General features: G+C 41.5%; 1 protein-coding gene across 1 annotated transcript in view; it reads right to left on the bottom strand.

Annotated features, from left to right (window-relative positions):
• The window catches only part of ADAMTS16 (ADAM metallopeptidase with thrombospondin type 1 motif 16), a 377420-nt gene that overhangs the window by 273438 nt on the left and 90791 nt on the right, over positions 1–13191 (bottom strand). Inside the window, exon 4 of the mRNA XM_075212833.1 lies at positions 3819–4110. Coding sequence (XP_075068934.1) covers positions 3819–4110 — 292 coding nt within the window. The remainder of the gene's footprint in view (positions 1–3818; positions 4111–13191) is intronic.

Below are 13191 nucleotides of genomic sequence, written 5' to 3'. Positions count from 1 at the left end.
TTATATCAAAATACTCTCCCTCCCGCACTTTTAGATCTACCTTTGACCTGCACCTTGTCTTTTCCCGTGCTGCTCCCCACTTATGAAATTCCCTACCATGCCCAATCAGGCTTTCCACACAGCCCTAAAATCTTAAGACAGTCTCTAAAAACCCATCTATTTTTTTAAAGCTTAGATACTATTCACACTAACACACCTTCACAGCTGTCCCAATCTCCACTCTAAGCCACAGTCGTTCCTCTTGTTTCAGCTGTGCCCTCTTCCACTTAGAATGTACGCTCTCTAATGAGCAGGGTCCTTCATACTCTTTGTTTTCATGTCTGCATTTATTTTGCCTGCCTTGTATGTCCTTGTTTTATGTATGTCCTTGTTTTTACTACTATACTGCGCTGCAGAGCACTGTGGCGCCTTACAAATCTATAATAATAATAATATATTATAATATTAATAATGGGATACAGACCTGCTTCTTGTCTGTATAAATACATTTGAAGCGTTCTATTAAAAGCAAGTTATTAGAATCAACTCGTTGTTCCTATATACCATAATTGTTGCAACTTCTCTTCTATTTTATACCCAACAATGGTTTATACTACACAGTAACTTCTTGCGATGGGAAATGTCATTTAAGTACATTGTAGTGGTTCTCCAATTATAGGAGTTATCTCTTGTTGTTAATGTCCTCAGTTCAGTATGCAGTCTCCGTCTCTTACTTGTATCAACAGAATCCGTTACCGGCTAGTGCTCCTCCTCTCCTGCGTTGCAGAGTAGGATTTTAAATCCTGCTGTGGCCACAGCTATTTTACAAAATAATCAATCCTTGTGGACCTGTTCCTCCAATCTTATGCGAGAATTAGTAATAGATTAAACGAGTAATAATATTCTCCGACACGCTTCATTCTAGCTGTAGGACTTTATCAACGTTTAACAAGGAATAAACTGACATACTTTTAATATATATGTCTACGATGTCTGCATAAACATTAATCACATATTGTGAAGATATCTAGTTTATCTGGCCAGTGCTACCCACTTCATGCTGGATGGCCACCCACGGGAGCCTTACTATGCCAGGAAGTCTACCCAGTACCTTCTAATGTTATCAGTCACTCAAGCAAATACAATTAGAAAGTAAAGCAATACATTTATTGTAATAAAAACAATCACTAGATTATTATATACACTCAGTAATTAAGTGCCAGGAAGGTTTACCACATTACCTGTCCCTTACTCCACTAGTTTAAAGAGTTAGTCACCTGGCTGTCCAGACTTGATGACCCATAGAGATCTGCCGATGTATTTCACTTTTCGAGAACGGCAATTCTAAAATAAATACTAGGCCACCCTACAGCTTTCAGTGCCAGAACGAAAATAATTTTCCCCCCTGGAGTGGTGCCTTATATCCAGGGCCGGATTAAGGGAATGGAGGCCCCTGGGCTAAGGGGGCCTCCATTCCCCTGTGAGGGGCCCCCCCGCACTTTCAAGGGCCCCCTGGATGTCCGAGGCCCCTGGGCTGTAGCCCAGTTAGCCCTATGGTTAATCCGGCCCTGCTTATATCTAGGGTAGAATTTTCTCAGTGTTTTCCCCTGGGCAAACCCCTGCGTCTATCCTCCTTAATCATTGTGGGTGCTGTGTCAGGGGGTTGGAGGGGGAGTGAAAATGAGCTGTACTTCCACAGAAAGTCCATTGATGGATTCTAGACAATATGTATGAACTAGTCATATTGAGAACAATGGATACTCATTGGCCTCCCCCCTCACCTGTATCCTGCAACCTGATCCCTACCCATAATGCCCTTGGCTTCACTTTAAGGACAATGAATAACAACCTCACTGCCACATCATCAATATACAATACACAATATACATATTTACAATGAGCTACAATGTCCCCTTATCCACATGTAATTAGACACTCAGGTGTAGTCTGCTGAGCTGGGGAACAAAAGCAAGGGCTATAAAAAGTACTTGCTATTATCTACATTATGTGAGAAACGAGGAACAGGATGGTTACAGTATTATCAAACTCATTTCATCACACATATAGTGTTGTGCGCTGGGACGATTTTATTGTTGAAGACCTCTTAATATCTACAGGTGCCCTCACTTGAATTTTACATTAGTATTAAACCCCTCTTTACCAACAATTTGGTTATGTACAATTTCCAAAATATTAGCCAGCCTGTTTACTGTATGAAATAAAACACAAGAATAAGATATGTTCAGTCACTTTTATATGTGTATATTTTAAAACTCTGACCATTTCTACTTATTGCATTAGATTCTAGTATCTGCTACTAAACATAAGTCATGAAAATCTGTCTTTATTTGCTATGTGTCTAAGTGTAAATAACTTTTTAAATATGATTTATTCTATAAAACAACGCTAACAGTTTTCAATTTTGCAAGAAAAATTCATTTTAGAGGCTTTTTCTCCATTTAATCCAAGGCTTTATGGTAAGCAATTTATCAAATTTTAGATGTGCTGTGAGCCACTTGAATCCTTGTTTAAGATGTGAACATTACAAATGTAGGTATTAAAGTAAATCCTATCAAGTAAAACAATATATTTATATTAAATATATTGAGGACATTTATGAAAACAAGTGCACACGAAAATGTTCTGTAACCCATAACAACCAGATTCTATCATTTTCCCAGTACTGTTTATAAAAAGCAAATGTCTGCACAATTTCTCCAGATAGTAGTACCCTTTAACTACCTTCTTCTTGATCTGTAACAACTTTGTCAATCAAGTTTGTATTTATTGTAAAAATGCCTTAGCTTTTGGCTTATTGAAAGTTTTGAAAACTCAAACTGTCAAGCTATCTGCCTGTCATAAAATAATGAATGTGTATTGGTTTATGTACTACAGAATATGGGACATTACTCACATGTCCAGTTAAGTATTGGTAGCCCATGCTTTATATTTCCTGTTTATATAGAAGGTAAGGGTAAAACAGCAATCTGCGAAATACACTTTCTGAAGGACATGGCCTAAAACGGATATGTTTAATCAATGGTAGTTGTCCCTTTTCAGTTTTCACTTATTTTTATGATGTTAAAACACATTCATGTACTCAGTGTGCACTGAAAATCAGATCATTATGAAAGTATATGTTATACAGCATTCAATCATTTTGTGATCCAGTTGCTGAACCGCAACTAAATATTACCTGTCAGCAGCCTGAAAGCTGCAGGTTGGCTAAGGCAATTTTAAAATGTATTGTCTAAATTAAATTGAATTTTCTTATTATTAACATTTACTTTTTAAACTTTGAATTCATTGATATACTCATTATATTGGGTTTACAATCAATACTATTAAAGGGTTCCTGTCTTTAGTTAACCTACTCCATATAAAATTTAGGTGGGCATCTTCCCTTGGACCTCTACTGTTGCCTGGATTGAACCACTGGATCAGAGTGGACATCTGTTTAAACAGATTATCACTAGATCGTAAGATCTCTTATGAGTAAAACTCTCCATGCCCTTTGTTTTTGGGTCTGCAATTACTTTGCTTACCTTGTATATTTCTGTCTTATGAATGACCTGTTTTCTCCACTGTTCAACGATTCAGAGCATCGCATTACTTTACAAATCAATATCAATAACAATGGCTTGGCTCAGGAAATGGTAAGGATACAGTGGTAAATCAATGTACTACATAGTGGGGGGCAAATTAAAAATGTGGACTAGACAAAATTGTGAAAACCCGATGTCCCATTATGCTGAAGCCCTACAGAGCATATAACTTTCAGTTATATAATTTAGAATGATCTATTGATTAGTTTTAAATATAAATATGTCCTTACATACATTTCTTGCGCCTTCCACAGTAGTGTTTTTTCTCAGTTCTTCCATGTCTGTAATTCGTTTGTTGGTGGTCTGCATAAGACGGTTCATCTTGGTAAAGCCAGTTTTGATTTTCCAGTTCCTGCTGTCTCTGAACTAGAGATATCTCATCCTTGTACATTTGTCTCTCGATAGATCTCTTATATAGAACATGGGGCTGGTGACCATCTGAAGTAGAGTAATTGTGTTTGAGTGCTATATGCGCAGGCAGTGGTTTCAAGAAATAATCAGCCTCCTTTGTCCTTATTAAACCTGACTAGAAACAGAAAACATATATATTACAAACGATATATTTAAACATATATTTAAAAGAAGATTTACTAATGGGTAAAAACAAAGTGATCTTGGGCAACTGTGGCTGAAGAACAAACGTGAAGCTAGTTGTATTTCCAACTGTCTGCTAATTATTATTTACATTATGATAATAAAAAATGAATTCCAGACTTTATTTGAAGATAACTTAAAAAAAATAAAAATGAATATACTTTTATACCCTTTTCAAGACAGAGTATATCATAGATTTGAATCATAAATTGATTCCTCATGATGTTTTTAGTCCAATTTGTCCAATGTGTGTTTTTCCCAGTTTTTCAATATATACGGAACTGTTCACACATCCCCTTCATAATTGATATTTGTTCCCCTCCATAGGCTTTCAGCAGGACTAATCCACCAGAGGGTTAAATACACCTGTGTATGCATGTATCTCAAAAAACATCCCGGTCCCTTTTGCTTGCATTAGCTGTCTTTTTGCCCACAGTCCCAATAGGGGGCTAAAACAGCCAGCAATATTACGTGGTTCTTGTGTGTTCCTATGTTGCCATTCAGGTTCACTATATAGTGGGATTTTCTGTCAATTGCTAGAGGTTAAAATAAATGTTTTTCTTTTCCACCAATCTTGGTGTGAGTTAAGATTCCTACCACATAGTGGTACCCAGGCCCTCTGCCTAATCACTAATAAGGGCTCCAGTTAGGTCAGGTTACCATTGAGACTGTAATCTCGGAACAGCACGGTTGGCTAAGTGGTTAGCACTTCTGCCTCACAGCACTGGGGTCTGGAGTTCAATTCCCAACCATGGCCTTATCTGTGTGGAGTTTGTATGTTCTCCCCGTGTTTGCGTGGGTTTCCTCCCACACTCCAAAAACATGGCTGCTATCAAATTGACCCTAGTCTCTCTGTCTCTTTCTGTCTGAGTGTGTATGTTAGAAAATTTATACTGTAAGCTCCAACGGAGCAGGAACTGATGTGAACGAGTTCTCTATACAGCGCTGTGGAATTAGTGGCGCTATATAAATAAATGGTGGTGGTAAGCTAAAATGAGGCATTGACTAATGTGAGTGACAAATATTCTATGTACAGAGCTACGGAATTGGTGGCACTTTATAAATAAATGATAATGATGATGATGAGACACAACTAAGGGATAAACGGCTAAAACTAGGCTCATTTCCCATGAGTATCTCCACGCAATTTTTTTTTATTTCCTTGCATAATTATCCATAGGTCTCAATAATATATTTCTATGTGTTGCAGACAGAGGTGCACTCAGAGAACCAATTTATATGGTGTGGGCTGTATTCCAAACCAGTCTTGAGTATACAGTGGCAATTGCACGGGCTCAGTCCTTATCTTATCTGAACTTCTGAGATCTGATAATGGAGCATTAGCATAACAACTCAATGTCTGCAGTTTTAAGTATCCTGAAAGATGAGAAATGTTAAATGTGCCAGATATAGTAAGCATACTGCACAATCTGTGTTAATTATAGCCCAGGTCTGCAGTAAGTATTTAAAAGAACATTTGGTAAAGCATGCATCAATTTGTGTATAATAAAAATAATACATTTCAGCTTGTCCTTCGTGGATTTTAGGTATATTCTGGTATTATACTCTACTGTCTACCAATAGTACATGAATCAGGACATCATTTAATAACATTATTTGATTTGACTGAATTTTGTTTATTCCAATAATCAAGATTGATCTGCAACATAATCCACCTATATTCAACTCACTGTGCTAGAGGCCAAATGCCAATGATTATAAAAATACTAGCCTAAAATTAGCTGTATTATATGTTTTTCATGTTAAATATTACAAGGCAATATATCAATTTTCCAACACGTAATGTGGAATTTCTTGGTGAAAGGGGACACGAATATTTTGGTGTCACCTTAAGTGCACACTGCAAATTCATCTGTGCATCATACTTTGTACCTCTCTTTCTTTTGGGGAGGCTGGGAGCGTGTCCGATACATTCTGGATTAAATAAAATTATTTTCATGCCATATTTGAATGGTGGTTGTGTAAGTATTAGGGATGTGCACCGGCGACTTTTGAGGTCTCGTGTTTTGTGTTTTGGATCCGGATTTTCGTTATTTTTGAGGTTCGGATTTGTCTCGCAAAACACTTGACGAAAGGTCTCGGTTCGGATTTAAGGTATTGGATTCGGATTTTTTTTGAAAAAAACATAAAAAGTTTAAAAATCAAGTTTTTGGGCTTATTTTCACTCCTAGGCTATTATTAACCTCAATAACATTCAATAACAAGCATTTCCACTAATTTACAGTGTATTCTGAACACCTCACAATATAGTTATTAGTCCAAAACGTTGCAAAAAGGTATCTTTCTGGACTGCGTAGAGGAGTGGGTCACCACAATATCTTAAAAACCCTGAACTTTTATGATTCGCACCAATAATTGTACCTGGACTGCGTAGAGGAGTGGGTCACCACAATATATTAAAAACCCTGAACTTTTATGAATCGCACCAATAATTGTACCTGGACTGCGTAGAGGAGTGGGTCACCACAATATCTTAAAAACCCTGAACTTTTATGAATCGCACCAATAAATGTACCTGGACTGCGTAGAGGAGTGGGTCACCACAATATATATAATAAGAAAACCATCAACTTGTTTGATTCGCACCAATAAATGTACCTGGACTGCGTAGAGGAGTGGGTCACCACAATATATTAAAAACCCTGAACTTTTATGAATCGCACCAATAAATGTACCTGGACTGCGTAGAGGAGTGGGTCACCACAATATATTAAAAACCCTGAACTTTTATGAATCGCACCAATAAATGTACCTGGACTGCGTAGAGGAGTGGGTCACCACAATATCTTAAAAACCCTGAACTTTTATGAATCGCACCAATAAATGTACCTGGACTGCGTAGAGGAGTGGGCACTGGGCACCACAATAAAATATATAAAAAACCTTCAACAGGTCTGCATTACACTACACATACGGCTGCTCCTCCATCCTCTCCATCATATACATGTTGGAGTTTTAGCGTGTGACAACCTCTTGTTTTTGATAATGTCAGTGCATTTTGAATATTTTTCAATTTGCCCCACACCACTGAATGTACTTTATCTATGATACGCATCTATCTATCTTGACTGCGTAGTGTGGTGGCCCCGGTACACAATTTGGTACCGAGGCCACAATATAATTAAAAAACCCTCCACGTGTCAGAATTCCACCAAACAAGTATCTGGACTGCGTAGTGGGGTGGCCCCGGTACCCAACTTGATACCGGGGCCACAATAAAATAAATACACCCTCCACGTGTCAGAATTCCACCAAACAAGTATCTGGACTGCGTAGTGGGGTGGCCCCGGTACCCAACTTGATACCGGGGCCACAATAAAATAAATACACCCTCCACGTGTCAGAATTCCACCAAACAAGTATCTGGACTGCGTAGTGGGGTGGCCCCGGTACCCAACTTGATACCGGGGCCACAATACCTCCTCCAAACATGCTACAGACAATTCGTCATTGAGATCCCATTAAGTATGTTAAAGACAGACAGGGTCCAAGTGTTATTAGTTGACTTTGTAAAGAAAAAAACTGTCCCTGTTGCACATAGTCGTGCAATGAAGACTTACTTTTTCATTTAAAGGCACGATCTTTCAAGTGTAGTGTTTGTAAGTCTAAGTCATATTATACTTTTGGTAAAATTGGTTATTTTTGTTCCTCTTTATGTTAATTAATTAGTAATAGAATTAAAGTAGGAAATAGAATTAAATAGAATTAAAGTAGGAAATAGAGTGGTATAGAGTTGTAGTGTGGTATAGATAGAGTGGTCCACACAATATAATAATAAAACCCTCAACTGGTCTGAATTCCACCAAACAAGTATCTTGACTGCGTAGTGTGGTGGCCCCGGTACACAATTTGGTACCGAGGCCACAATATAATTAAAAAACCCTCCACGTGTCGGAATTCCACCAAACAAGTATCTGGACTGCATAGTGGGGTGGCCCCGGTACCCAATTTGATACCGGGGCCACAATACCTCCTCAAAACATGCTCCAGACAATTCGTCATTGACAGACCCCAGACAGACAGGGTCGTAGTGTTATTGTTTGACTTTGTAAACCCAAAAAAATGTCCCTGTTGCACTTGCACATAGTCGTGCAATGAAGACTGACTTTTTCATTTAAAGGCACGATCTTTAAAGTGTCAGAAAGAGAGAGAAGACACAGGAGAGGAGAGTTGTAGCTGGGGACCTGGGGTGGAAGCTCCCAGGCTCCCCCAGCATTGCCTGGAAGTCTGAGCGTGGTGACTGAGCCAGGGCAAGGAATGTGTGCCCTGGATGAGGGGGAGAACTCCATGCCACTATAGTGAACCCAAGAGAGAGGGGGACACTGCACATGGAAGAGGCCCTGGAGTGAGGGCTGCTACAAGAGGCATGGTAGCTGTAGTGTCAGATCCTGAGGCTGAGAGTACACAGAGTGACGTGTCAGAGCACAGGAGACATTATCCCCGCAGAGGAGGGATGAGCTGCAGTTGAGAGGTCTGCTGTTGAAATAGGACATGCACACTTTAACAAACCAATCATTTCAGCGACAGGGCCTACCAAACAACTTTGACTGAAATGATTGGTTTGTTTGGGCCCCCACACCAAAAAAGCTATTCATCTCTCCCTGTACAGACTAAACAGGCTCTACTGAGGCAAGATGTCGTCCTCATCCTCAACCTCTGATTCCTCTCCCCCTACAGTGTGTACTTCCTCCTCATCACACATTATCAATTCGTCCCCGCTGGACTCCACAACCACAGGTCCCTCTGTAGTATCTGGAGGGCAGTGCTGTACTTCATTGAGGAATTGATTATTCATTTTTATAAACATCATTTTTTCAACGTTGTGAGGAAGCAACCTCCTTCGCCGCTCACTGACCAGGTTCCCCGCTGCACTAAAAACTCTTTCCGAGTACACACTGGAGGGGGGACAACTCAGGTAAAATAGAGCCAGTTTGTACAGGGGCTTCCAAACTGCCTTTTTTTCCTGCCAGTAACAATATGGACTGTCTGACATGTCTACTTGGATGGTGTCAGCAAAGTAATCATCCACAATTTTTTCTATTGTGACAGCATCCAATGCAGCGAGAGTAGACATGTCTGCAATGGTTGGCAGGTCCTTCAGTCCGGACCAGATGTTATCAGCATCCCCGCCAGTGCCTCTTTTGGGAAAACTGAGCTTTTTCCTCGCAGCCATAGATGTGGAAGAAAATGAGGGTGGAGCTGTTGGCATGTCACGGTCCTCTTCAGAGGACAATCTCCTGACCAGCAGGTCTTTGCACCGCTGTAGATTTGTGTCCGCCGGAAACAGACACACAACATACGCTTTAAACCGAGGATCGAGCACGGTGGCCAGAATGTATTCCTCTGACTTTAAAAGAGTGACCACCCTCGGATCCTGGCAAAGCGTACGAAGGGCTACATCCACAAGAGCTACATGCTTGCTGTAATCGCAATGGCTTACCAGCTCCTCCCTCACTTTCTCCAGCTGCTTCTGCAACAGCCTGATCAGGGGAATGACCTGACTCAAGCTGGCAGTGTCGGAACTGACTTCTCGTGTGGCAAGTTCAAATGGCTGCAGAACCTTGCACAACACGGAAATCAGTCTCCACTGCGCTTGACTCAGGCGCATCCCCACTCCTTTGCCTATGTCGTAGGTGGCTGTGTAGGCCTGAATGGCCTTTTGCTGCTCCTCCATCCTCTGCAGCATATAGAGGGTGGAGTTCCAGCGCGTCACAACCTCTTGTTTGAGGTGATGGCAGGGCAGGTTCAAGCTTTTTTGATGTGCCTCTAGTCTGCGGTAGGCACTGGCTGAATGCCGAAAGTGTCCAGCAATTTTGCGGGCCACCGCAAGCATCTCCTGCACACCCCTGTCACTCTTGAGGTAATGCTGCACCACCAAATTAATGGTGTGGGCAAAACATGGGACGTGCTGGAAATTGCCCATATTTAATGCCCGCACAATGTTACTGGCATTGTCTGACACCACAAATCCCCATGAGAGTCTAAGTGGGGTAAGCCACTGGGAGATAATTTCCCTCATTTTCTCTAATATGTTGGCAGCGTTGTGCCTCTTATTAAAGCCTGTAATGCACAATGTTGCCTGCCTTTGCATGAGCAGCCATTTTGTAGATGCTGCTACTGATGCAGCTGTTGCTGTTGCTGTGGAAGGGGATGCATCTACCCAGTGGGCTGTCACAGTCATATAGTCCTTCGTTTGCCCAGAACCACTTGTCCACATGTCCGTGGTTAAGTGGACAGTGGGTACAACCGCATTTTTAAGAGCACTGAGGACACTTGATCGTACTTCTCTGTACATTTTTGGTATCGCCTGCCTAGTGAAGTGGAATCTCGAGGGGATTTGGTACCGGGGACACAATACCTCCATCAACCCTCTAAATCCCACTCCACTGATGGCGGACACCGGGCGCACGTCTAACACCAACATTGCAGTTACAGCCGCAGTTATACGCTTTGCAATAGGGTGACTACTATCGTATTTGGTGGTCATGGCAAACGACTGTTGGACGGTCAATTGTTTGGTGAAAGACTTAGCGGTCTTACGACTTCCCCTCTGGGAAGATGACCGACTAACAGCAGCAACAGCAGCAGTGGCAGTAGTAGGCGTACCGCTGCAGGATTCCTCGGATGAATCCCGTATTGAGGAGGACTCAGTCTGGCTGGTGACTTGGGCTGCAGGACTGAATCTGATGGAGATTGTGGAGGAAGTTGACGAGGAGGGTGTTGCTGGTGTGTATCCAACTGGACCACGGGATTTAGGTGTCCCTGTACCAATGAGGGTCCTAGCCCCAGTTCCTGAACTAACCACTGAACTATGAAGGTTATTCAGGTGACGTATAAGGGAGGATGTTCCTAGGTGGGCAAGATCCTTACCCCTGCTTATTTGAGCTTTACATAAGCTACATATTGCCATACATTGGTTGTCTGGATTTGGATAAAAATAACTCCAGACCGAAGAGGTGCATTTTTTGGTCTTCTGACCAGGCATGACGATGGGCTTTTTCATCCCATGGACATCAGCTGTTTCCCCCCCTGGTGCCTCATTTACAATAACCACATCACCATCCTCATCATCAAGTTCCTCCACAGCGCCAGCTACATCATCAATAGCCTCCTCCCGAGCCACCTCTTCCCGTACAGTGATGGGAAGGTCAGGCTTGACAACCACCAACACCCTTGGACTCGCCTTGGGGATTTGTGATAATTTCTCTTTAGAAGGCAGAGTTGTTTGCTGTTTTGTTGCTGACAGCATAACTCTCTTCAATTTTTTGTAGGGGGGGGGAGGAGGAGGAGGGCTAAGATCCGTGGGTGAAGCTGAACCACTAGTCATGAACACGGGCCAGGGCCTAAGCCGTTCCTTGCCACTCCGTGTCGTAAATGGCATATTGGCAACTTTACGTTTCTCCTCAGATGATTTTAAGTTTCTCTTTTTGCTACTTTTTCTTAACTTGGGCTTTTTGGATTTTACATGCCCGGTACTACGAGATTGGGCATCGGGCTTGGAAGACGACGTTGATGGCATTTCATCGTCTATGTCATGACTAGTGGCAGCAGCTTCAGCATTAGGAGGAAGTGGGTCTTGATCTTTCCCTACTTTATCCTCCAAAGTTTTGTTCTCCATTATATGTAGCACAAGATACTGCAGAATGTGTGAACTTGGTAATATTGCAGTACCAATGGACTTATAATGCTGGATTGGTTTTGCAAATTTGGTTATAATTATTATATATATTTTTTTTTTTTTAATTTTTTATTTTTTTTTACTTTTTTTTTATTTTTTACAAACTTGGGAATAATGGGGAAATAACTATGCCCTTAGAAGCACAGAGCACAGGACACAGCACCACTGGACTGAACAGGACACGGCACAGGACCCAGCAGCACTACGGAACTCAGCAGGACAGAGCACAGGACACAGCACCACTGGACTGATACTGCAGAATGTGTAAACTTTGTAATATTGCAGTACCACTGGACTTTTACTGCTGAATGTGTGAACTTGGTAATATTGCAGTACCAATGGACTTATAATGCTGGATTGGTTTTGCAAATTTGGTTATAATTATTATATATTTTTTTTTTTTTTAATTTTTTTTTTTTTTTTACTTTTTTTTTATTTTTTACAAACTTGGGAATAATGGGGAAATAACTATGCCCTTAGAAGCACAGAGCACAGGACACAGCACCACTGGACTGAACAGGACACGGCACAGGACCCAGCAGCACTACGGAACTCAGCAGGACAGAGCACAGGACACAGCACCACTGGACTGATACTGCAGAATGTGTAAACTTTGTAATATTGCAGTACCACTGGACTTTTACTGCTGAATGTGTGAACTTGGTAATATTGCAGTACCAATGGGCTTATACTGCAGGATTGGTTGTGAAAATTTTGTGGTAATTAAAAAATATTAAAGTAGTTTTTGGTATTTTATAAAAAAAACTTTTTTTTATTTTTTTAAACACAGGGGAATATTGGGGAAATAACTATGCCCTTAGAAGCACAGAGCACAGGACACAGCACCACTGGACTGAACAGGACACAGCACAGGACCCAGCAGCACCACTGACCTCAGAAGGACAGAGCACAGCACACAGCACCACTGGACTGATACTGCAGAACACAGCACAGCACAGCACAGCACAGCACAGCACAGCACAGCACAGCACTAAACAGCACAGCACAGCACTAAACAGCACAGAACTAAACAGCACAGAGGACCACCTAACACACCCTCCCTCTACCCTGATCAATGCCCGAGTGAAGATGGCGGCGACTAGCGGGGAATTTATAGGATCCGAGTATCGCGAGATCCGACAACGGGATTATGAGTCAGAGCCTCAGTTTCACTTTTGAATTTGGCGCCAATACCCGGATCTGTCTCGGATCCGACTCGGATCCGCAACGTTCGGGTGGGCTCGGATTTCAGAAATCCGAGCGCGCTCATCCCTAGTAAGTATACTGTGAAATATATTCAAATAATACTTTGTT

This window comes from Mixophyes fleayi, chromosome 5, assembly GCF_038048845.1.
Source record: "Mixophyes fleayi isolate aMixFle1 chromosome 5, aMixFle1.hap1, whole genome shotgun sequence".
Lineage (NCBI taxonomy): Eukaryota > Metazoa > Chordata > Amphibia > Anura > Limnodynastidae > Mixophyes > Mixophyes fleayi.
This window is presented reverse-complemented; position numbering and strand designations above follow the sequence as displayed.